The 27,535-nt window shown below is 39.7% G+C and overlaps 1 protein-coding gene across 1 annotated transcript in view; it reads right to left on the bottom strand.

Annotated features, from left to right (window-relative positions):
- The window catches only part of GABRG3 (gamma-aminobutyric acid type A receptor subunit gamma3), a 596,312-nt gene extending 569,144 nt beyond the window's left edge, over positions 1–27,168 (bottom strand). The window contains exons 1-2 of the mRNA XM_023652068.2: positions 26,820–27,168; positions 21,711–21,859 (exon numbers count right to left, since the gene is read on the bottom strand). Of these exons, the coding sequence (XP_023507836.1) occupies positions 21,711–21,859; positions 26,820–26,872 (202 nt within the window). The 5' untranslated portion in view covers positions 26,873–27,168. The remainder of the gene's footprint in view (positions 1–21,710; positions 21,860–26,819) is intronic.
- Positions 27,169–27,535: the final 367 nt, after the last annotated feature.

Genomic DNA, 27,535 nt, shown 5'->3' with positions numbered 1-27,535 from the left:
AGTGGCCCAGGTTCAGTTCCCAGGTGCAGACCTACACAAATCGTTTGTCAGTGGCCATGCTGTGGCAGAGGCTCACATACAAAAAAAGGAAGATTGTCAACAGATGTTAGTTCAGGTGAATCTTCCAGAAAGAAAATCTAGGGGCCAGCCTGGTGGCACAGAAGTTAAGTTTGCACATTCCGCTTTGGTGGCCTGGGGTTCACCAGTTCTGATCCTGGGTGCACCGCTATCAAGCCATGCTGTGGCAGGTGCCCCACATGTAAAGTAGAAGGAGATGGGCATGGATGTTAGCTCAGGGCCAGTCTTCCTCAGCAAAAAGAGGAGGATTGGCATCACATTTTAGCTCAGGGCTAATCTTCCTCAAAATAAAATCTTTCCAGGATCTTCTTAAAATGTAAATACTTTGTCTTTGAGGCTTATCAACAGAGATTTGTTTTAAAATGCTTTTCTCTAGCTTGGAGAATACTAAGTTTTGGGGGATAAACGAAGGGATTTGGGTTAGAGGTACATGGAATCAGCAAATTTAGTTAATATAGTTGTGCCAAGAACCTAAGTCCATGCAAAAATGTTTGACATAACTTAGTACTGCAGCATTGAGATGATGAAGCCACTATTATGGGTCCCCTTTCAGCTCCGTTAGGGTTCTATTTGGCCAGTTAACTTGGTTCTCACATTTGATTATAGGGTTTACAGCTAACCCCATCTCCATTAATCCTAGAACTATGGATGTAAACTCTAAAGTCCTCACTTCTTTCCCAATCATCCTTTCAGTATGTGATCTCAAGTGAGCCAACAAGAGTTTAAAAAGATCAAGATAAAGTTGTCATCACTTCAAACCTGGCTAAGACTTAACACGTAATATGGAAGAAGGGAAAGAGTGAGATTCTGCATTTGTATACACTCATATAAAAGTTCATTACTAAAGCAGACAGCTTAAGAATGCATATTCTCCAAAGAATGAAAAGAGCAACGGTGTTAAAGTTCAGAACCACAAATCCTTCAGAGGTCCAATGGGTAGGTGCTTAAAAGCTCATACTTAAATTTCTACCTCTTGAAAGAGTTTGGTGGTAAGAATATAAAACAACTGAGAAAACCATCTGTGGGTATGAAGTCCTATAATCTTACGAATTTGACTCTGACATATGACATGAAACTAACTTAAATTTCCTGGGACTCATTTTCTCCACCTGTAAACTGAATGTTTGAAGTACGTTTTCCTTCCAACCATGAACTCTATTAGTTATCACAGGAAAGATAACTTTTAACAACTGCCTTCTCCTTTCTACTACCTGACAGGGAATATCCAACTGCATTCACCAACAGAATTTTCAGTAACTGCATTTCTTTTTCCTGAGGAGGATTCACCCCAAGCTAACATCTGTTGCCAGTCTTCCTTTATTTTGTATGTGGGTTGCCATCAAAGTTTGGCCAGTGACACACGAGTGGTGTAGGTCTACACCCAGGAACCAAACCTGGACCACCAAAGCAGGGCACGCCAAACTTAACCACCAGGCCACCAGGGCTGGCCCCTTACATTATATCATTAAACAATGAAAAGATTGCAAATGGTATGAGAGGGCTTGTATTTGACAGATCTTATTGTACTTTACAATGCGATAACAGAGTGACATCAGCAAGATGGTAGAATAGGAAGCCCCAGATCCTTCTTCCCCACAGAGACACCAACTTAACAACAATACATGGACCAAGTGCCTTTGTGAGAAATCCAGAAGCCAGTTAAGAGGTTCGTGCACTCCAGTTTGTGCAGCAGTTAAGAGGTTGGCTAGCTTCGGGGCTGGCCCCGTGGCCGAGTGGTTAAGTTCACACGCTCCGCTGCAGGCGGCCCAGTGTTTCGTTCGTTCGAATCCTGGGCGCGGACATGGCACTGCTCATCAAACCATGCTGGGGCAGCATCCCACATGCCACAACTGGAAGGACCCACAACGAAGAATATACAACTATGTACCAGGGAGCTTTGGGGAGAAAAAGGAAAAAAATAAAAATCTTTAAAAAAAAAAAAAAGAGGTTGGCTAGCTTGAAACCAACCATGTGAAAACCCAGTAGGCAAATTCATAGCACACACTTGCCAGGGCCCCTCCCAGCATAGCATGGGCTATCATAGGCAGAAAACTCCCAGCTCCTGATTTCCTCCTGAAAAAGGAAAGAGAAGACTGGAACATACACCAGACATTCTGACTTTTGGGGAGACTGCCCAAGAAACTAATTTCTGTGTCACCTGAATTTAACTACTGACAGGAAGAGGGCACCAGGTTGGGGATTACTAAGAATAAAAGCCATCAATATGTTTTGGTCTATCAGCAGAGTCTGCAGTACCACAAAGAGACATTAGGGAGAGCTCCAGTACCATGACTTGCTACAGGCACTGAGAGAGTCCTCAGCACCATAGACACCAGAGGGAGCTGCTGGGTAGAAACCAGCAAACCTCTTCAATAAAATTTACACATAGGAGTCAAGAGAGGATGCATCCCCCCTAGAAAAGGTTTGAAGTCTCCAGAACCTCTAGCCAGGAAGATTGGTGAAAGTCCTCCATGTACAAAACCAGATCATAAAGAGCGAGAGAAGTGGCTAATTTTTCAAATGCCAAAGTCCCACAGAAGATAGCAAGGCATACAAGCCAGAGAAACATGGTCCAATCAAAGAACAAATTAAATCTCCAGAAACTGACCCTAAAGAAACAGAAATATAAGAATCATCAAACAAAGAATTCAAAATAATCATCACAAGGATGCTCAATGAATTAAGAGAGAGCACAGATAAACAACTAAATGAAATCAGGAAAACAATACATGAACAAACTGAGAATATTAAAAAAGAGAGAAATTATGAAGAGAATCCAAATGGAAATTCTGGAGCTGAAGAATACAATAACTGAATTGAAAAAGTCACTAGAGAGGCTTAACCAAGTGGAAGAAAGAATTAGTGAACTCAAACACAGAACATTCGAAATTACCAAGATAGAGGACCAAAAAGAAAAAAAAAAAATGAAGAAAAGTGAAGAAAGGCTAAGGGACTTGTAGGATACCATTAAGCAGAATAACATATGGACATGGGAGTTCCAGAAGGAGAAGAAAGAGAGAAAGGGCAGACAGCCTATTTGAAATAATGGCCAAAATTTTCCCAATTTGGAGGAGAGAAATGGACATAGAAATTCAAGAAGCCTAAAAACCTCCAAGTAGAATAAATTTAAAGTGATCTACACAGACACACATCATAATCAAACTGTCAAAAATCATCAAGAGAGAATCTTGAAAACAGAATTAGTAGAGTGACTCATCACGTAAAAGGGAGCTCCTATTAGGCAATCACTGCATTTCTCAGCAGAAACCTCGAAGGCTGAATAATAAAAAAGTAAAAAATCTGAACAGACTAGTAACTAGTAAGGAGATTGAATCAGTAATAAAAACCTTCTAACACAAAAGAGCCCAGGACCAGATGGCTTCACTGGCAATTTCCACCAAATTTTTAAAGAATAAGTAAACACAATCCTCCTCAAATTTTCCCAAAAAATTGTAGAGGAAACACTTCCAAATTGATTCTATGATGCCAGCACTATCACTCTGATACTAAAGCTAGAAAAGGCATTACAAGAAAAGAAAAGTAAAGACCACATCTTTGATGAATTCTATGAAAAATCCTCAACAGAATACTAGCAAACAGAATTCAGCAGCAAATTAAAAGTATCATATACCACGACCTAGTGAAATTTACTTCTGGAATGCAGGGTGGTTCAACATATGAAAAGCAGTTAATATAATACATAATGTTAACAGAATGAAGGAAAAAAACACATGATAATCTCGATTGATAGAAAGCATTTGACAAAATTTAACCTCCTTTCATGATAAAAAAAAAATCCAATGAACTAGCAACAGAGGGAAAGTACTTCAACATAATAAAGGCCATACTTGAAAAGCCCACAGCTTACAAGAAAAAGAATTAAAAGGAATCCAAATTGTAAAAAAAAGAAAAATATTATCTCCGTTTACATAAACGTTAGTTTATAAGTAGAAAATTATAGAGATTATACACACACACATTGTTATCACTAATAAACAGACTCATCAAAGCTGCAGGATATAAAACAAACAAAAATCAGTTACGCTTCCATACCAACAATGAAAAATTTGAAAAAGATATTAAGAAAATAGTTCAACTTACAATAGCATCAAAAAGAATAAAATACTTAGGAATAAATTCAAACAAGGCAGCAAAGAACTGGTACACTGAAAACTACAAAACATGGCTGATAGAAATTAAGGAAGACACCGATAAATGGAAAGACATGCTACGTTCATGGACTGGAAGTCAATATTTTTAAGATGCTCATACTACCCAAAGTGATCTGCAGATTCAATGCGATCCCTATCAAAATACCAATGGCATTTTTGGCAGAAATAGAAAAACCTATCCTAAAGTTCACATGCAGAATCTCAAAGGACGTTGAAGATCAAATTAATCTTAAAATAAAAAAGAGTGAAGTTAGCAGTCTTACACTTCCTGATTTCAAAACACACCACAAAGCAACAGTAACCAAGACAGTGTGGTAGCAGCATAAAGACAGATATACAAACCAATGGAGCAAAACAGAGAACCTAGAAATACACCTTTGTGTACAAGGCCAAATGCTGTTTGACAAGAGTGACAGGACTACATAATGGGGAAAGGACAGTCTCTTCAACAAACAATGTTAGAAAAACTGGATATCTATATGCAAAAGGATGAAGCTAGATCCTTACCTTACCATATATACAGAAATTAATTCAAAATGTATCAACGATTGTAATGTAAGACCTAAAACTTTAAGAATCCTAGAAAACCCCTAAAACTGTTGGGAAAAGCTTCATGACACTGGATTTGGCAATGATTTTTTGGATACAATATCAAAAGCCCAGGTAACAAAGGCAAAGATAGATAAATGGGACTACATCAAACTTAAAAACCTCTGCACATCACAATAGCCAAGAGGTGGAAGGAACCTAAATGTCCAGCAACGTATGAGTGAATAAACAAAGTGTGGTATATACACACAGTGGAATACTACTCAGCCTTAGAAATGAAGGAAATTCTTCATATGCTACAAAGAATGAACCTTCATGACATTATGTTAAGTGAAATAAGCCAGTCACAACAGGACAAATCCTGTATTATTTCACTTATATGAAGTATCTTTTTATGAAGTATCTAAAGTAGTCAAAAAGCCAGCTGAGAAATCTTATGATTCTATTATGGCTGGTTAGGCCTAAATAGTACAAAATACTTTTCACTGAATTAATTCAAATTTATTTCACTTTTCAATCTACTTTTACAATTCAATTTTCCAGTATTACAAATTAATGGTTTTATTAATACTGTTAGTAGCCTCCTTTCTAGGAATACAGGGTTAAACCTTATCCTTGCCTTCCTACTCATCATTCTTCACTCATTCAACAAATAATCAGTGGGTGATTACAGAGCTAGACAGAGTTCTAGAAGCTGAGGATAGACCATAATCAAAACATAAAGCTCCTACTTTCATAGAGTTAAATCATAGTGGGTTAAATAGATATGAAACAAGTAAACTAATCAATGCACCAGATGTTTTGATAGTGATGAATACTAATGAGGGAATAAACCTAAGTACTGAGATAAAGAGGGACTATGGTGGGGGGATGAGAGCCTAATTTGAACACAGTAGCTTACCGCCCTACAGCCATTATACTCTATACAGTTGATATAGGCTTGAGTGCAATTGATTTTGAGTAAACATATAGTCCGATTACATCTAATGAGCTTTGAAGAGAATATATATTATATATATATAATTGGTGTCCCAGAAAAAAAGACAGTAGGATAAAAAACATTTTTTGAAGAGATTAAGAGACTATAGTCAAGAATCTCCCAAAACTGATAGAAGGCATCAAATCACAGATCTAAGCAATTCATCAAACTCCAAGAATGATCAATATAAAGAAAACTATACTTAGATGCATCATTATTAAGCTGCTAAAAATCAGTAAAGAAAAAAATCTTAAAAGTAGCCAAATAAAGGTACAATATATAAATAAGGAAAATGATGGCTGATATAGAACAAGAAATAATACAGGCCAGAAAATAATGATGCAAGATTTTTTAAGTAATGAAAGAAAAAATAAAATAATAACCTATATAATTCTACACCCAGAAACATATCCTTTGAAAATCAAAGGGAAATAAACAGAGCTTCAGCCAAAGTTTGAGAGAATTCATCTGCAGCAGATCAACACTATAAGAATAATTAAAAGAAATTCCTCACACAATTAATAAATTACAACATATAGAAAACTAAATCTGCAAGAAGGAATGAAGAGCACCAGAAAAGGATGGCTACACAGTTATAGACAATATTTGATTTAATTCAATCAAAATTTGTTATGGCCCTACCATGAAAAACCTTTAGACCAAGGGGAAAATAAGGACAAATTAGACTGCATTGGAGTTTCCCAGAGTGAAGTAAAGAAAATAAGATGTACATGACTGAGTAGAAAACAAAGTTGAAAGTAATATTACGCATGTACTATAGAGTTTACTGTGCATTGCAGAGAAAACTCAGTGGAGAAAGAGACCTTTTGGAGTGAGGCTACACTGATAGAAACAGGTAAGCCAGCGGGTCAGAACAGTAGGAGCAGCTGTGTAGAATGTGGAAATCACTAAACACATACAAGATCTTTAGGTAGCTCCTTTATCTTTAACTGGTTTTGAGCATGCATGAAGGAAGGGAAAATATGTCTGGAAGAAAGATTGGTTATTGTAAAAATTATTATAAAAGTTTATTGACAGAATAAGAAGTTTGACTTTAATGTTAAAGAATTTTAACAAGGAAAGGCTTTGCGTCACAACTGACTTTACCCAAATGGTTCTGCCAACAGTGGAAAGCTCTAAGGATGATACGGATAAGTGCCAGTCCAGTTGGGACCTATTTTAAAATGTTTCAGGGGCTGGCCCGGTGGCCCAGTTAAGTTTGCATGTCCCACTTTGGCAGCCTGGGGTTCACCAGTTTGGATTCCAGGTGCGGACCTATGCACCGCTTGTCAAGCCATGCTGTGGCAGGCGTCCCTGCCACATGTATATAAAGTAGAGGAAGACGGGCACGGATGTTAGTTCAGGGCCAGTCTTCCTCAGCAAAAAGAGGAAGATTGGCAGCAGATGTTAGCTCAGGGCTAATCTTCCTCAAAAAAAAAGAAAGTTTCACATATGTGAAGTTAAAGAGTCTGACATAACAGCCATGCATCGCAAGTATCCAGAAGTAAATTACAAATGTAGATCTAAGTAGTAAAGTGTTCTAAGCCAAAGTAATAGATTTTGGAAAATACATATTAATACATGGGGATGGCAGTTGAAGCCACAAATGTCGATATTACTATCAAATTAAAGATGACTGTGTACAAAGAAGAGAGTAAAAGATAACATACTGAAGGGCCAGGAATCTAGGGGTGGGAGGAGGAAGAGATGCCAGACAGGGGACATCAAGAGAGGGGAAGGTATTTCACTGAAGCAAACAAAGAGACATGTTGCTATGAAGCACATGTAAAGGTTCTACAGAAAGCCAGTGAAGAGAAAGAATATTTTTGAAAGGGCTAAGAGAGTCAGAGAATTGAAAAGAGTAGATGCTGCAGTCAGAATTTAAAATAAGAGTAAGAATTTCAGTGTTTAAGCAGTTTTGAGTTATGTCAAGAACCAAATCTTGGGATAGTGGAATGGGAAACAGAATGGAGATTAAGATCTTTAAAAGTGAATAGGTCCTGGATCTACCACAACAAGGCATTTGGGACATTGGTGTATTGTTAAAAAGAGGGCAACAGAGATGAGAAAAAAGAAGAGGATAAAATGGATCAGAGTGAATATGAAGGGAGGGAAGTCAGTGAGAGAGAGAAGGTAGAACATGGTGTGGAAATGATTCAAGAGCATGGAGCTTGCCAAACCTAATTTAATCTAACTACGTTATTTCCCAAAATCTAAACTGATGTTACCATAGAGCTCCTTTTAATTTCAGAATGTCTGGGGATATTATTTTGACCACAGTGAAACTGCCTCAGTTTTTGTAGGTAAAAGGACCTAGAAAGGTAACATATTTCTAGAATATTTAATCAGCTGCTTACTCTCGGTGCTGAAGGTAGGACCCTCTCTATCCTTGTAGCCTGGGCATTCCATGATGAAGAATCTTCCAGGGCAATGAATTAACAGAGGGAGGACAAGGTTCCTGGTTAGATCTTTGTATGTGTATAAGCATAGGTAGTGATGGTCCTAGCTATCCAACACTAGGTATGGAACATATCAGCCTTGGTTTCCAACATTTCAGCCTAGATATCCAATGTTTCACCCTAAATTTCCAACATCCTAGTCTAGGTATCCAGTATTTATCCAGTATTTGATACAACATATCAGCCTAGGTATGCAACATATCAGGCACTGTTAGCCTTTCAAGGTTAAGAGATGCTGGCTGGAGAATACAGGACTCCCACTCTCGGAATGCTTTACATCTTTGGAGAAAGGGTCAGTTCTGTGCTGGAGCATGCATGTGATCACTGGAGCAGGTCTGACTCTTCTTGGCTGCCCATTCCAATCTAGCCCCAACTTTGGATGGATGAGTCCATGTTTGGAACATTGCACCTCAAAAGGCTCTGCCTTGAGGATGAGGACTGTCTTAACCGTAAGACAATGCTAGTCAGCATTTCCTGAGCATTTATAACACGATCATGGTTTGGGCAGAAAGCTCACTAGGTAAAGTCTTAGGCGAGTGAACGCATATCAGAAGTTGAAGAACACTGGCAACATTCCCTGTCTTCCTCGGATTTCTTTCTTACCTGGCTAGAGCTTTTCTTGGTTTTCTTTTTTATCTATCTACTTATGTAGATATGTATATATGCATGCCCATAATGAAATCTCAGTTTTTTCAATCTTCATTTGTCATCTGATAAAATACAAATGCCTTCGTAGGATTAGAATTTTCCAATATATATATAAACAGCTTGGGAAGGGACAATCTGGACAAAACTGAGAGCAAAAGTGAGAAGACTCCAAAGACCAACACACTAGCCTTCAACAAACTTTATTACAGTTATGGCTTGAGTGATATAATGGCAGGAAGATTTTGAATATTTGAGTAAAATATTGATTATTTTTGAAATGTGTGTTGTTGGAAGAAAATTGAGTTTACTGGTGGAAATATTTTAAAAGCTGAAGCTTTTTCATTGTTATGGTTGACATGGATAAAAATAAGTGGTTTCCTATGTAATCATTGTAAAAAGATACATAACTCTCATACCCAATAGTTATCACACGATATTTGCCACCAGCTAATATCCAAACACTTCCTAAAGAATCCACTTTGCCTGGACCAGATCCTAAAAGGCTGATTATGGGCACCTCCCTTCGGGAGAAATCTCCTTCTTCTACTGCTCCTAAGCCAGGCAACGATCAATTGATTCATCCAGATTCAGGGACCGTTTCAGAGAAAAAGGAAAAAATCACTGGGGAATGGACATATTTCCTCACTTTTCCTATTCTTCCCACAACCTCCTAGAAACCAGTTTGGGAAGACAGTGTGGTGTATATAAAACCAGTATGAGTATAACTACACTCCTAACTACTGCCCATCCCTGCCTTGTGGCAAATATGACATAATAAGGAATACCCCAGTAAGAAAGTGGCTAAAAAGCACACAAACCTCTGCTACCCCCAATTTAAGTAGTAGCTGCCCTAATCAGGTGGCTAGAAGAAATCTGAGGTCCACAAATATTAACCTACAGAGAAGTAATAGGCTTGTAACATTAAACTCAGCCAGGAAGATGGACACTTCTGTTTCCACCCAAGATGGAGCAACAGGAATTGGATTTACTCTCTCACCTGAAATTATAAATCAGACAAAATATATGAAACAATTGTTTTCATGACACTGGCCTTCAAGTAATGAAGGACAGTGGCCATTGAGACTGGAAACAAGCAAGATTAGCCCTACAATTCTCCCAGCCTACTATCTCGAAAGATTCCAAGCTGTGGCTCATGGCAAGTCACCTAGGCAGAGCTCAGTGAGTTCCCTGAGCTGAGATGAAGCTGAGAGTCTAAGGAAACCAAAGCAATTAGAGTTCACAGAACACACCCAGAAGAAGGAATAGCTGTGTGAGAATTCTGGAGATCTAGAGAGGGCCCCTTTTGGTGTCCAGCTGAGCACTTAGTGCCTGTGTGTGAGGAAAACCATCTGAAACCAGGCTAAGAACCATCCATAAGGATTAAAGAATGGTTTCCTGTGCTCCCATATGACTGGGAACAGTGCCTGTTCTCAAAAGCAAGAGTGGAAAATTTCAAAATTCATGGGGCCTTTAGTAGAGTATGCAGGAAAGTCTTGACTCAATAGTAAAGAATACTTAGCCCTAGAACCTGCACTTTTCCAGATCTGCCTAACAAATCAGAAAAGCAAGATTTAAAGGATCATATTGTTTCCAGGTAACTTAACTGTACCCCAGAATGACACTCAACAATATTTATAGGAATACAAAAATATTGAGCAATCAATAAGGTAAAATTCACAATGTCTGAAATGCCAACAAAGATTAACAGGCATGTGAAGAAGCTGGAAACACAATACATCATGAGAATAATCAATCAACAGAAATTAACCCAGACTCATACAAATGTTAGAATTAGAGGCAAGGATACTATAATAGTTATTAACTGTATTCTATATATTCAAAAAAACAAGCATATTCAAAAAATTAAGTAGAGACATCAAAGATATAAATGATACAAATCAAACTTCTATAAGTGAAGACTATGATATCTAAGATGAAAAATACATAGGAAAAGATTAATGGTAGATTAGACATGGCAGTAGAAAAGACTAGCGAACTTGAAGATACAGCAATAGACACAGAAAATAAGTTTATAATAAAATGAAATAAAATAAAACTTAAAAAAAGAAAAATTTTTAATGGAAAGTACATCAGTGAGCTGTGGAACAACTTCAAGCAGCCTTAATATGTGTAATTAAAGTCCCTGGAGAGGAGAGAGGTGGGGGAATCAGAAAAAAAACCTAAATTCTTGAAGAAATAATGGCCGAAATTTTTAAAATTTAATAGAAAGTATGAACCCACAAATCCAAGAAGCTCAAGAAGACTCAAGCATGAGTGAGATGCAACACAGCAAAAAATAATCAAATTGCTTAAATCTTGTAATAAAGAGAAAATCAGAGTAATCCATAAGGGGGAAAGCATACAAAATATAAAGGAACAAAGATAAGTATGACAGTATGTTTCTCATCAGAAAACAATGAAAGTGAGAAGACAGTAGAGCAATGTCTTTCAACTACTGAAAGGAAAAACAAGCAAAAAAAATGACTTTTAACCCAGAATCCTCTATCAAAAATGAAAGCAAGAGACAGGACTCCCAGAATGGCAAAATGAGGAGCTCAGTAAGCCCTCTCCCAAATGAAATAGCCATTTAACTGGAGAAAATTCTTTGGATCTAATGTATAACATGGTGACTATAGCTGATAACAATGTATTGTATAAGTGAAATTTGCTAAGAGGCAGAATTTGAATGTTCTCATCAAAATATGTAAATCATGGATGTATTAATTAACTAGATGGGAGGAATCACATCAAAACCTATATGCATAACAAATCATCATGAAGTACACTTTAAACATCTTATTTTATTTAACAATTATATTTCAATAAACTGAAAAAGGTATTGAAATTTCCTAGAAATTGTCCTAAGGTCATACAGCAAATGGAAAAACATTTATTCAAGAAATTCTGCTCAATATCAGTGAGAACAGTGAGAGTCTGTGGGGTTTTAGCCACCAAATGCTCTCTCTGCCCCATCCCCAGATCCATTCCACAAAACCTCTACTCTGGCCCTCTATGCTGGTGGGCTTGGCCAAGACAGCAGAGGCTCCCACTCCTCCAGGCTCTGAGTCAAGGATTATGATGGTACCCTGGGAAGGGGAGATCACCAGTGTTCCTCACTCCCCAGCTTCACTTCTCAGATGTCCTGTTTCAGGTAGGCATGGTCTAGAGGACTGGTGTTCCTTTCTCCACCAAAGCTTTCCTCATAGTGGGGAGCTTATTCCAGGTGTCTGAGGGAGCTCAGGCAACGGAGCTGTCTGCAGGGCTCTGTTCCACTACTTATAAACCAAACCGAAACAGCATGCAAGACAGAGCGTGGGTCTGGGAACACAGTGGATGGAAGCACCTGACATTTTCAGTCTGCTCGCTACGGGGTGGGTGTTATAATCTGTAATTCCTATAACAGGACTCAGATGTAGTTTTAATTATTTGATTTAGAGATGGAAACCTACAGGTCAGTGAGGTTCTTTCTTTCTCTCAGTGAATCTGTTGGTAACTGGTAGAAGAACCCATTATTTGCATCCAGATCTTTTCTCACTCACAAACTCTAATACACACGAAGCTATTTTGCTCAGTTCCTGGAGCATTAATGAATAAACATAAGTAACATCATTTGTTATTCTTTGAATGGAACTGAATATTCAGATCAAGTCCAGTCATTAGATTACTCCTAGGGACATATGACCCAAGTTATTTACTAAATTACCTACAGGAAAAAATCAAATATTTATGCATTGAAACCTCATTATACGTTCCTTACAAGAAAAAATATAGCCCAGTAAAAATCTTTTTAATTAAGTGAACGACATGCAAAGACTCTAATGCAGCCTTGCCTTACACAGAATTCTGCCTCAGGTAAAAGAGCACCATGGTGAAAGCCTAAGTGCTAAGGTATGTGTGCAAAATGGATCATTGCCCCAAATGGTGGGGAATACATGGGGAAGGGGCACAGACCAATATACGTTGAGCTGAAGTAATGGGTCTTAACCCAACGTCCTCTGGATGCCTAATTAGTCTCTCATAGAGACAACAGGTATAATTTCTCCACAAAGCTTGTTCTCAACCTCCCTTATGCATTTGAATTAACTTTGTGAGAGAATCAGTTAACTAAGTCTACAGTAATAGCTTTTACTTCAAGAACAGCAATTAAGAATGTCTGTTTCCTCTCCTCCTACTTCTGTTCCAAGAGTGGAGTGAATACATTTGAATTATTTTCTGGATATATGGTAATAGCCAGAAAATGATAACTCACCTGTCTGTAGAGTAGGTTGTGGTTTTTAGGTAAGGACTAGCCAAACTAACCTAAACGTACAGTTGAGACAGTTATCTGAGGTCATCTGATCTGCATTAAGAAATGAAAAGAGGGCCAGCTCCAGTGGCCTAATGGTAAAGTTCAGTGCTCTCTGCTTTGGCAGCCCAGGTTCGGTTCCTGGACGTGGACCTACACCACTCCTCAGTGGCCATGCTGTGGCAGCAGATCACACACACAAAAAAGGAAGACTGGCAACAGATGTTAACTCAGGGCAAATCTTCCTCAGCAAAAAAAAAAAAAAAAGGAAATGGAAAGATAGTCTGACTCGAGTTAGTGAGGGGTTGTCCAAAAATCACTACCCATGCTGCATTCCATCAGTGCACTATGCTTTGAAGGACCCCAAAATATCCCACACAATACCTCCAACTCCCTCTTCCTCTGACATACAAGCACGTACACTTCATTATCTGTACTTCATCCCTTTGTTTTAAAACATATATTTTATTTTTCTTAAATTATGAAGACCATCAGGATAAGAGACAACTGTACACACCCATTATAAATCATAATATCTTAATAATACCTTAATAATAATATCATAATATATTAATCAATAATTTGATTCTTTGTACAGCCCTTCACACATTTCAAAATTCTCTCAAATTCAGCGATCCAATTTGAACTCTCAAAACCTGTAACAGGGTGTACCAGGAGTGGTTGCGTTTACACACACCAGGAACCAGCTCACAAACAGGTGGAGCTCTCTGAATTTCTACTGGCTAATCCAGGCCTCTCTCAGAGATATCACATCTATAAGCAACAGTCTTTAAGCACTCATTTTATAGCTTTATGGTGACTCAATTATGCTCATAAGTTTTCACTGAAAGATATTAAGAAGCAGCATAATAAGGCTTGCTTTAAAAATTATACTATAAGGCCCACTTGTTATTTCTTATCATTGTTTAAAAATATATTATCTGCAACAAAACTAACTGCAGTCTTATTTGGGTCATATTCCTACTATTTAGTCATTTCTCTTTCCTTATCCTCACCCGGAACAAGACCCTAGAACGAGCAGGCGCTTCTCCTGTGGCACCCAGCTGAGAATTGTTTGGGTTACTTCAGTCCCCCTGAGTCAGTGCCCAGTGCCATGTGCAGCTCTGGCAAGCCTGAAGGAAAGAAGCTCTAGGTGGCATCTTATCCAGTGCTCCCCCTCAGGTGGGGCGTGGGGGCGTGCCCCCTTGAGGAGACCAGAGTTTCCGCCTTTTGCCACAGAATTACAGCAGTAGCACAGCTCACCTCCTCACCCCTGCGATCAGCTTCCTCTTGTACTGGATGTTTGTCATTCCACATTTAGAAGAAGTTTTAACTAAACTGGGAAAATAAACTTTAGAAAAGCCTGCAAAAGAAGTCCAGAAATGCAAACACCTGAAGAAGAGGAACAGAAAATCAATCCCTTTAGCCATGAAAACAGTCAAGGGGAGATTATTCAGGTGCTCTGCCTGAATTAAATGAACCGGTCATTTCTATGCAGTGCACATGTTTTCACAGTGTCCATTCATCTTTAAGAGCCAACATGTAGCCTTTACTGTTCCCAAGAAAAATCATATTTGGCACAGATTGTCCATATTATGGAGAGGGAATTTGTATTCTGTAATAATCTATTTTCAGGAGAATGGTTCAAATTTCCTGAAACCCTGAAGGGAGAGAAATTCAGTCAGGTGATTTCCCTTCTTTTTCACAATGCTCTTACTAAAAGGTTTATCCTCCTCCAGCCTTTTCAAGCTCACATGACAATATCTGTTCCTGTGATAAATTACACCCTGCCTAACCCAGAAGTAGTAAAGGACATAGCTGAAGTATTACTTAGAATGATGGATAGTTAAAGACAAGGAACTAAAACAGATATATCCATAATTTAGAAGTTAGTTTAGGAGAGTTAATAGCTAGGAAAGCAGTGAGTATTTTTAAAACATAATGATCACAATTTGTATTACGAAAACTAATTAGACGATTCTATTTGGATATGTTACTTCTATGCAACATAAATGAGTCTGTTCGATTCCATCTCTTTATTGTTGACAATAACAGTGATGAGCCATTTAATTTATTTCCTGATGTTGGATCTTTGTGGATGCAACTGAAATACGTATGTTGGGAGATGCCAATGGGAACTGATGCATCTATAGTTAGGAATTGAAAACTGTGTCCCAGGGAAAACAAAGATCAATTCTCAGCTGTAGAATTGTGGAAAGTACACAACAATGGTGCAGAAACTGTTTCATGGTCACACCACATCACGTCATCCTCAAGACAGCCCTTCAAAATCTATTATCCCCATTTTAAAGATGAAAAATTGATGCTGGAAGAAACTCAGGGGAAACACTTGATCCACCACAGCAGGTAGGCGAAGGGGGTGCAAGTCATGGAAGAAGGCTCCTCATAGGACATGACATCAAGGCTCGAAGAAACGTAGGGTGATCTTAGTGCAGAAGTGGAAGAAAGGAGTTAAGAGAATCCTAAGCTAGAATGAGAAAACAGCAAAAGCAAGGGCCCAGATGGGGAAACAGAAGGTTTGGTATCCCCAAAGGGTATAACATGTGAGGGGCAGAGTATCAGGAAAAGAAAGTAGAGGTGGAGGCAAGGGCCAGAGAGTGGCTTACCTCTTTACGTCATTTTAAGGGGCTTGGACTTTATCCTAGAAGAAAGTGGAGTTTTCAAGAAATTTAAGCCAGGGAGTGTCTTGAATAGGCTCGCTTTACTCCAAAGTGGGACTACCAATATCCACCCCTAATTGCTCTTTGAAGATCCCTTCTCCTCTCCCTCCCCATCAGAAGAACACAAATGTGGATAGTATCTATGTTGCTGGCCGCATGTCCATGGCCCAGGGCTTGGAACAGAGTGAATGGTCAGTAAATATGCGCTGACTGGCTGAGAGAGGGAGACAGTGATAAGGGAGGTGAGCAAATACACTGGTAATTGCAATAAACTGATAAATCCATGTGCAGCACTATGTTATGTACATATAAGTCGATTGTGCCGTGATGAGGAGGCATGATGGTTATAACAACTAAAACAGGCTACATGTGAAAAAACTAGGGAGAAAAGAAAAGGAATTCATATTTTTACAGAAAATTATCCTTTAAATCAGAGACGTTCTAAACTATGAAGAAAATGGTGTCTAACTCAGTATCTTCTACCAGGAGAGCTGTTCTTGGGCAGTTATTCTGATTGAATGTGAGTGAGTTGCTGGATTCTACCAATGAGGCATTTTTTAGCACTTAAATGAGACAGGAAGAGGAATCCTATGATGCCCCAGTAAACCTGGGGACTTTTATCAGTTCACTCTGCTGTCCCAAGGACCATGACAATGTGCATGGTGGAATTCTAAAGTCATCACACCCAAAAGGAGTATCCTGCTTTATGGTTTTATATTTCATTGTTTTCTTAAATCTCCTTTACTCAAAAACCACAGAGCTCTTCTGATATATGATAATGATTTCTGAGGAGCAAATGACATGAGACGTTAGAGTAGCTGCCTTCTAAAAAAGAAGCCTTCATTCTTAGTGTGTACTACTCTGTTTCATTTAGAGAATTCACAATTCCTTATGTACATGATGGAAAAGTAAAATCCTTAGAATTGTGAATTCTGCTCGCCTGTCGCATGTAACAAAGCCTTACTATATCCCCTTCCAGGTTACGTGTGGAGGAAAGACGAGTGTCCTGTTTTGGAATAAGCTTGTCTTGTATTTTCTATAAACAGTGCAGTGGCTAAGTAATCTAGCTATAGTCAGAGAGATCTGGGTTGGAAGCCGAGCTTACCCACTTTCTACCCATGTTCAATTTTCAGTCTCAGAGGACGAGTGTGGTACCAAATAATACCATGGATAAAAGGTGCTTTGCTGTGTTCTAGTACAGGATAAGGAAAGGACCAATTGGACCAAATTCCAAGAAGGGCAAGTAGGAAGTCTTACTTATCTTTGCTCTAAGGTCAAGCACGGTGTCTAACAATTAATGAGAAAATCAGCAATACTTTCTCAATTTTCTCTTTCCATATAAATGCAGAATTGTTGCCACTCTTCACCCTGGAGGGACCTTTTATCTAATTATGACAGGAAGACTTTGGTGACAAGTGAATTTAGCTTGTGCAATGATAATTTAAATGTATACTCACTGAATAAATATCTTAAAGCTGGAAGGAAGTTTAAGAGTAATTTGGTCACCCTCCTTTATTGTATGGAAGAGGCAACTGAGACATAGAAAAATAATATGACTGCTCAAATATTGCACTGGTCCTGCATCTCCAAACCTTCTTGCATACTACACCACAAGGATTTTGAAATTCTAGACCTACTGGAACCAGTATAATTCTACGTCATGCTACAGATAAATTGGAGACCTGAGCCTCAAACTTGGGAAAAGAGATGAACAGGGTGGCTGGGGTAGAGTGAGAGACGGCAAGCCATTGGGCTCTACAAGAAATTGAGCTCCACAGAAAAGAGGAAATAAGTCACAGCCTGGGTGCATCGTATGAAAAACATGTCTCCTGCAATCTCCATGTTCTCTGACCACAACCATGAATACAATGCAGGCCTGTGCCAGCAATTGTATATATTTCTCTCTTGGCCAAACACACGCTTGTCTCAATCTTGGATCAGCTTTTTAACCCACTGATTTTTAATCTATCATAACAACTCATAGAAAAACTAGACAGAAAAGTTAGCAAAGATATAAAAGAACTCAACAATATTGTCAAACAGGAGGATCCAAACCATCTATCAACAGCAGAATATACATTCTTTTCAAGTGCCCATAGAGCATTCACCATAACAGACAACATCCTGGGACATAAATCAAACACTAACAAATTTAAAAGAACTGAACTCATACAAAGTATGTTCTCAAATCACAATGGAAGCAAACTAGAAATCAGTAACAGATAACAGGAAAACTTCCAGACACTTGGAAACTAAAAACATATTTCCAAATAATCCATGAGCTAAGGACAAAAATCTAAAGGGATATAAAAAATACATTGAACTGAAAGAAAAATGAAAATGCAACATATCAAAATCTGTGAGATGCAGCTAAAGCAGTGCAGAGAGGGCAATTTAGAGCACTAAATGCTTGCATTAGAAAAGAAGAATAGTCTGAAGTCAAGACTCTAACTGCTACCTCAAAGAAGAACAAAATAAACCCAAAGCAAGCAGAAGAAAGAAAATAATAAAAATAAAGGCAAAATTTAATTAAATTGAAAAGAGAAAAACAATGAAACAAAGGGTTGATTCTTTGAAAAGGTCAATGAAACAAACTTCTAGCAAGATGACAAAGAAAAAAGAAAGACGACACAAAGTACCAATAGCAGAAATGAGGCAGAGGATATTATTATAGGACCTACAGTACTAAAACCATCCTAATATTACAATATTCCTATCATGAACACTTCTACACACATAAATTTAACATTTCAAAAGAAATGGGCCAATTCCTTGAAAAGCAAAACCATCACAACTCACCTAATATGCAACTGACAATTTGAAAAGACTTACAACTACTAAGGAAATGAATTTATAATGAAGAAAATCCCAGAAAATAAATCTCCTGACCCAGAAGTATCATTGGAGAATTCTATGAAATATTTAAAGAAGAGTTAGCACAAACTCTTACACAACCTCTTCTGGAAAACAAAGATAAGGAAGCCTTCCCAACTCATTTTATGAAGCTAGTATTACCTGACACCAAAACCAAAGATTGCTAAAAAGCAAAAAAAAAAAGGAAAAAGAAAACTACAGACCAGCGTCCCTCATGAATGGAGATACAAACATCCTTAAAAAAATACTAGTAAAAGAAATTCAGCAATACGTAAAAAGAGTTTAAAAAAAATTGCATCTTTATGGATTGACCTGGTGGCATAATGGTTAAGTTTGCGCACTCTGCTTCAGTAGCCAAGGGTTCACATGTTTGGATCCTGCCACAGGCCTAACACTGCTTGTCAAGCCATGCTGTGGCGGTATCCCACATAAAACAGAGGATTACTGGCACAGATGTTAGCTCAGTGACAATCTTCCTCAAGCAAAAGTGGGAAGATTGGCAACATGTTAGCTCAGGGCCAATCTTCCTCACACACATACAAAAAATAGTATCATTAAACATGACAACTAAGTGAGGTTTATTCTAGGATGGAAGGCTGCTTCAACATTTTAAAATCAATCAATCTAGTCCATTCTATTAACTGGCCAAAAAACAACTGCATGATCATATCAACTGACCCAGAAAAAGCATTTAGCAAAATTCAACACCCTTTCAAGATAAAAAAAAATTCTCTCAGAAAACTAGGACTAGAAGGAACTTTCTCAACTTGATAAAGAATATATACAAAATACCTCTAGTTAACATCACACTTAATGGTGAAAGACTGATTACTTTTCCTCTAAGATCTGGAACAAGGCAAGATGTCCACTGACACTCCTGTTATTCAATGTGGTGTTGGAAGTTCTAGCTGATGCAATAAGGCAAGAAAAGGAAATAAACATTATACAGATTGGAAAGCAAGACATAAAACTGTCATTTACAAATGACATGATGGCGTCCACAGAAAATTCTAAGGAACCTATCAAAACATTCTAAAATTAGTAAGTGAATTCAGCAAGTCAGAGGACACAACAGCAACTTACAAAAATCAATTGGATTTCTGTATACTGGCAATGAATACAGGTAAAAAGGGATTTTAAAATACAGTACCACCTACAATCACTCCAAAAACATTAAATACTTAGGCGCAGATCTAACAAAATATGTTCAAAACCTGTACACTAAAAACTGTAAAACACTGGATGTAAGAAATTAAAGACCTAAATAAATGGAAAAATGTCATATTTATGGATTGGAATACTCAACATAGTAAAGATGTCTTCCCAAATTGATACAAAAATTTAACACAAGATTTTTTGTAGATATAGACAAGATAATCCTAAAATTCATATATACAATAAATGGATTATAAAAGTTAAAATAATTTTGAAACAGGGGAATAAAGAGGTTGAATTACTCTATGCAATTTCAAGGCTTATTATATAGCTATAGTAATCAAAACTGATTTCTGACATATGTGCAAATGCAATTTGACAGATGAAGGAAGGACAGTCTTTTCAACAAATGGTGATAGAGTAACTGGATATACATAAACCAAAAAAAAAAAAAAAAGGAACTTAGCTCTAAATCTTCACTTTGATTTTATATAAAAGTTAACTTAAAATAGATACTGAATTAAATGTAAAACATAAAATTATAAAACTTTTAGAAGAAAATAGAGGAGGAAATCATCAGGAACCAGGGTTTCATGAAGAGTTCTTAGACATTACTCCAAAAGCATGTTCCATAAAAGATTAAAACTCAATAAATTAGAGTCCATCAATATTAAAAACTTAGTCGGTGAAAGATCTCGTTGAAAGAATGAAAAGACAAGCTACACACTGAGAGAAAAAGATCTGCAAACTACCTTTGACAAAGGAATCATATCTAGAATATAGGAAGAACTCAATATGAATAGAAAAAATAAAACAAAATAATCCAATTTTTACAGGGTCAACTAATATGAAGAGATATTTCAATGAAGAGGGTATACTTTTGGCAAATAAGCACATAAATCAGTTCCATATCACTCACCATTAGGGAAATGCAAATTAAGACCACAATGAGATATCAGCCCATTAGACATAACACTTATTAGAGTAACTAAAATAAAAAAATAGGAACAACACCATTAGCTGGTAAGAATACAGAGAAACTCGATCTCTCATACATTGCTGGTGGGAGTAGAAAATGGTACAGCCACTTTAGAAAAGAGTTTGACAGTTTCTTTAAAAACTAAACAAACATTAATCATCTGACCTGGAATTAGATTCCTAGGCATTTATCCCAGAGAACAAAAATCTCATCCACATAAGAACCTGTATACAAATGCACACAATCATTTTATTTGTCACAGACAAAAACTAGAAACAACCAAAATGTTCCTCAATAGGTAAATGGATAAACAAACTGTGGTACATTTGTACCATGGAAGATTACTCAGCATTGAGAAAGAATAAACTATTCATACGCACAATAACTTGAATGAATCCCAAAATCATTTTGCTGAGTAAAGAAAAGCTAGTCTCAAATGACCGACTGCATGTATGTAATATTCTCAAAATGACGAAAATAGAGAAGTGGAAAACAAATTAGTGGCTGACAGGGGTTAGGACTTTTGGAGGAGGGAAGTGGGTCAGACTATAAAGGAGTAGCAGAAGGGGGATCAGTATGGCAATGAAACAGTTCTGTATCACGACTGCAGTGATTGCTACACAAATCTACACATGATAAGATGACAGAGAACCATGTACACACATTTTACCAAAGTCAACTTCCTGGTTTTGATATCACGTGATAGGCATGAACTGTGTGATGATGCACTATCTTTGCAACGTCCTGTGAATTTATAATTATTTAAAGATAAAAACAAAAAATACATCATAGTAGAGGAAATAAAAGGAAACAGTGTATTTTCTATAGGAATAACAAACATCAACACTCACTTCCAATGTCCGGCCTCAGTTTTTTATCATATTCTCTTAGCAACTTGTTGAGAATAAGTGTTACATCAGTATCTTGGGATTTTGGAGCCAAGACCCACTTTTGGTTTGACGATGAATCTTCATATTCATCCTCTTCCATCTTTCTGGATCTGTAATTATGGCACAAAGTGTGACACATAAGTTGGAGGATCGGCTCCAGGGCACCAAGGAAATAAGCAGAAAGTCCCCCATACCCTCAGCCCAATCAATGGATTACCTCTAAAATTAAAAAATAAAATGAAACACAAATTAGAAAGGATTCAACAGGAAGGATGCTACTGCCATTAATATGACATAATATTTTCATTAAATGTCACAAAATGTTCCATGTCCAAGTTAAACTACAGACACTGTGATAAGTAAATCAATGTGAGAAGATTAAGCAGCAGGCAATCAGCCTTCCTTGGATCCACCTTGAGAACCTCTGAAAGTCAAGGCACAAACCTTCCAGATGTTCGCAAAATGGTGTCTCCATCATGTCACCTTCCCACTGCCAAGACCTCAATTACTTGAGAAGAGCTTTTGCAGAATGTGCTCACTAAGAAGAGTTGAGTCTGACTTCTGTGCTTCTCATAGAGATTGGAACCTCTGGTCTAGGCAGATATGGAGACATGATAAAATGGTCCTCCTGGGCAGCACTCATGTGGGTAACAAGGAACAGAGATGTTGGCTGGCGAACATCTTCTGGCTATCTTACATGCCTCCTACTACACAAAGTGATTCACCTCTTACAGAGCAGGCTAATACAGACATTAAAAATTAAAATATTTCTAATATGTCTTGATCATTCGGCCCCTTAATAAACAGATCTAAACGAACACTTGAGCATCTCTGAGCTTGTCTCGTGCAGGGCTGAGCATAACAGCAGCCTCTCCTGGGAGATACACACTGACAGGAGTACTTGAATGGAGATGCCTCGAAATGACAAGCTAGTTTTCTTAGCGAGTGAGGCCGTCTCAACAACACAGCCATTCGGGTTTGAAAAGAGGAGAGTCCTCTTTTGCCTTAAAGCAGCATTTCCAGGTAGACTGCCATTTACCAGGGCAAGAAAGCTCGTAAAACAAACCAACAAACTTTCTCCTTTATAGTATGTCAGTGTGCGTGCCTTAATGGCTTTTCCTCAGGTAAAAGTACAATATGCAATAGAAAATTTCATTGAGTTTTATTTGTCCTGATTGGATATGAGCTCATTTCTGTTTGGCTTCCGAGACAGGAGCCAAAATGTTAATACCATCTCAGGGCAGCTGTACTCTGGATCGAAGTTTACTGAAGTTAATTTCTGGAATTTTCTAAATTATCTATAATGAGCATGAAATAAATGAAAAGAATAAACTTTTTAAAGTTATTATCTCTACTTTGTTTAAAACTTCAGAATCATAAATATTATATTGTTACAATAATAGTTATATAACATATAATTATATATAATCATATGTTTATATCATATATTATATACATGAATCTTTTTATGAGTGTCAACTAGCCTTAACATAGACTAGAGCAGTGTCAGTCTAGTTCTGGATGAATACACACATGTTTATAAGATTCTGATAATGAGTACTTGGCATATACCTCACAGATTGCCTTAAGGTTTTCCTAGGCTGATCTTACACTGTTATTCTATTTCTTAAATACCTATTGGGCAGAATGCTACAATAAGTCATCCATAGAAACTATAAAAAAGGCCGTGGACTTTTATTTGCCATCAACAGGAACGTACAAAATTTGGGACAGATATTTATTTCATTATTTGTCAAACCGGACTTTTACAAAAATAACACTACAGAATTTAAAATGTCACTGTAGAATATTTTATTTTGTCAGGAATATTAATTTTATCATCTTGCAAAAAAAAAAGTAGGTTGAAGCAGGTTCTGTAGGACATGGATAGCTGGAGCCAATCACTGCACACAGGACCTGGTAATTCATTCTAGAGCAAAAGCATTTGGGGGATTGTGGACATAGGGCCAGTCTGCCCCCAAGGAATCACATACACCATTCTTAGGACATGTTCCAATTCAGCCACTGTGCTTTCCTCTCTCCCTCTGCTGTGTGTCTCTTTCCCTCCCTCCTCTCTTCTCCTGCCCTCCCCTACTCTCCCCTTCTCCCTTAACCTCTTTTTTTCTCCCCTCCTCCATGCCCAAAGACAGCTCACCAGCACAGACCAGCATGCTCTCCATGCTGTTATTTTCTATTGCCCCAGTGGTCATATGGACACAGACTGAGCACCCTAACTCTTCATCAGTTCTCCGTATACACAGCCTTAGCTTCTGAAAACTGCTTTGAGCTACTTCAGTAACAGGTATTACACTGAGCCTAATTCTCCCTCTAGTGGTGATGCGAGTGTTTTCCTGAAATTTCAAAAGCTTTTTCCTTAGAGGCCAGGGTAGGTGAGAGTGAGGTAGAAGAGAAAGGAAAAGAAGCAGTGCTCTCTTCCATCCCTTTAGGAGGCAAAACGGGACCCTGGCTGGGTTGGGGTGGACAGTGGGCAGAGATGCTCTTGGCCCCTCAGTGGCCAACACTGGGCTCTCCCAATCCTGATCCCATGTCAGTTTGCTGCAGGACTTCAGAGAAGGAAATAGAAGCAGCATCCCACACAGCACAACCAGAAGGACCTGCAACTAGAATATACAACTATGTACTGGGGGCTTTGGGAAGAAGAAGAAGAAAAAGAAAATAAGATTGGCAACAGATGTTAGCTCAGGCGCCAATCTTTAAAAAAAAAAAAAAGCTACTCAACCCTCAGATGTTATTTTCATGTCTTACACTTTCTCTTCAACTAGAAGGACAGAAACAAAGTCTGAAGTATTTTTAAACAATAAGAGGAGCTCCTAAACTTTAGAAAGCAGTTAAGCATCTTCCAAGTATTACCAAGGTCCAGGTGTGACTTAGCGCATTTAATGTACAATAAGCTCATCCATGGGTATCAGAATGGGGCACTTTTCCCTCCAGGGAGTTGCCAAGCCATCACCATAGAGTACAACTCTCAGAACCTTTTCCAGGGCACTTCAACACGAGGAAGACATTCTGAAGTGCAAATGAAAATCCTCTGAGAATTAACAACAGTTTTGGAAGATGACACTAGACATCAGATTATTTCACATGTGTGTAAAAACTCATTCAAAGAACAAAGACACTTTCAAAGGAGAGGCATACAGCAATAAAATTAGTTTAAAATTTGGATTTTTTTCAACTGATATGCAACCTCTGTTTTGAAGGCCAGGGAACCAACCCAGACATAGGACATATTATAATCATTATATCTGCCTTGGCAAAATGGAAAGATGAAGAATCCCAAGAGACTGGGTGTGTTTTTGGGAATCTCTAGAAAACTGTTTCAAGTTAGATACTACGATATCTTCCTACTAAGCACATAAAGTAATGAGGACAATAGGTAGTTTTCCTCCTAGCATGTTAAGTATCTACAGATCTAAACAGGTGATTATCCAACCCTTAACCGCAGGTCACTTCCTCCAGTCAGTGGCAATAGAAAGGTCATGCAGACACGACTTCAGATCTAGATAAGACTTCAGACCTCCATGTTATGCCTGGTGCTGTCTGTCTCTAAACAGAGATACATCCAGACAGAATCAGCCTCAGAAAGTACACTTCCATTGCCCTTCCTAGTTCTCTCCTTAGACAGGAAGAAATTTAAGTTGAAAGGCCCAAGGAGTGCTCTGCCTAGTTGAGAGAGGTGCCTGTGAGTCACCCTCGAGTCTGCCATCCCTGGCACACACCGCCTGCCTTTCACACTCTCAACTCATAGTGAAGACAAGTGGTATGGAGGGGAGGGTCAGGGCTTTATTCCTCAGGGCCAAATACCCCTGTCGAAGGTGGAGAGTGAGAATTGAAATTTGTAAATGTGCCTTCCTAGTTCCTTGGTACTTCACAAATATGAATGAAAATGCAAGACTTCCTAGCATTTCTTGCTGACACCTGCAGGGCTGATGGCCCACAGGGACGCTCTCTCGTTCTCTAGCTCCCAGATCCAGCAAATGAAGAAGTGTCAAAACAAGAGTGTTCTGGGGGTTGGGGTGCCCTGAGATTCTTGGGGTGGCGAAGCGGGGAGAGGAAGGGAGCTGCTCTAATTTTGAAAGCACAGGACAATCTGCAGGCTCTGGGCCAGAGATCTAGTCTGGGAGACAAAATTAAAGAAACCAAACCCAGAATCTCCAGTTGTATTTACAGCAACAGGGTTTAACCCTTCTGGTCCCACTACCCTTCAATCCTCATGAGCCCTCTTCTTCTCTTCCTGGAGTCTTTCTAAGCTCCCATTAGATGGTTGGTGTTCTGGGAGGAAGGTTAGGGTATTTATGGTGAGATAATTTCTTACAGTTAGTAGGCAGAAGCCTTGTTAATTTCAACACGCTTGTTTCATGGGGGTAGGTGTTGTATGTTCTTGAGTGTGAAAAGTGGCTCATCTAGAAGGGATGCATGTGTGCGTGTGTGTGTGTGTGTGTGTGTGTATTTGCAGGACCTGGGAAGGGAAATCCTTGCTGAGAACCAGGGCCCCAGCCGCCCACCTTGTCCCAGTTCTCCTCCACTTGCCTTCAGCCCGGTTGCTCTACAGACCGGACTAAAGTGGACAGCTAGGAAACCGTGACTCCTGGGTCCTGGGAAATTTCAGAGTGATAGAAACGATACATAATTGTCTGCTCAATGTGTGTGTGTGTGAGCCCCTGAAACACTTTGACGGGAGGGATATGGGGTAGACACGGAAGTAGACACCAACGCTCCCCTATAATATTGATTTTCAAAACCCCGAAAAACCACCAGACCCTAAAAGATTCAGGAGAAGAGCCCATTCACCTCACAGCCCCCATATTCCTGGCTGCAGATAAGGCTGCAGCCGCCCAGCTGGGAGACGCAGATGGTCGCGTCCAGGGGGAGATGGGACAGGTGAGATGCAGGCCGACTTCCCCGAGGCTCCTGCTCGCCGGCCTGGCGGGCTGTGCCGCAGCACAGCCGACGGCAGGGTGCGCCGGGACTCCCGGCCGGCGGACAGCGCCCCCCGCCGCCCTCCAGCCTGGCTCGGAGCCTCCGGGGATGCGGAGCCCCGGCGCCACTTACCGCGCGTGCAAGCCGGAGAACAGGCATAGGAGGAGCAGCAGCTTCCGGGCCATGATGCGGTGGAGCTCGGGCCGCGGGGTCCGAGGCCTCCGGCCAGGCGCAGCTTCCTCCGGAGGGCGGGCCTCGCCTCCGGCGGCTGCCTTCGCCCTCGCTGCCTCCTATGCCGCTGACTGCGGCGCGACACGGGCTCCGGGCAGCCGCGGCCGGACAGGTGTGGGCTCAGGCGGCCGGCCGCGCCCCCGACGGCCGAGGGGTCTGCGCGCGGCTCCGCGGGGTGCACGCGGGATGCTCTGCCACCGTGGCGCGCCGCCCCCGCCCGCGCACCGGCGCTGGGTCCGCGCGGCGGGGCGGCGGGAACCCGTGGGCGCGGCGGTCCCGGGCCACGCAGCCCCGCGGCCGGGCGCAGCGCAGCCCACCCTGCCGCCAGCCGCCAGCCGCCAGCCGCCAGCCGCGCGCCGGTGCCGTGCGATGGGGTCTGCGTGGTGGGCGGCCCCCGCGCGTTCGGAGGTTGGGGCAGCTAAGGGGCCGCTCCTCTGGCAGCGCCTCCGATGCGGTCCCGGCGGGGAGGAGTTTCCCCAATTACACGCTCGGCAACGCGCGAGGCGAAGAAAGCCAGGTTTGAATGGACTCAGAGCTTGAGGCCGGGAAGGGGGCAGGGCTCCGCAGGGGCGGGGAGGCTTGGGGATCCCGCAGGGAGCCTGAAGTAGGGTCCCAGG

The sequence above is a fragment of the Equus caballus genome, chromosome 1 (genome assembly GCF_041296265.1).
Source record: "Equus caballus isolate H_3958 breed thoroughbred chromosome 1, TB-T2T, whole genome shotgun sequence".
NCBI lineage: Eukaryota > Metazoa > Chordata > Mammalia > Perissodactyla > Equidae > Equus > Equus caballus.
Note: the sequence above shows the minus strand (reverse complement) of the source record. Positions and strands in the feature narration are given on the sequence as shown.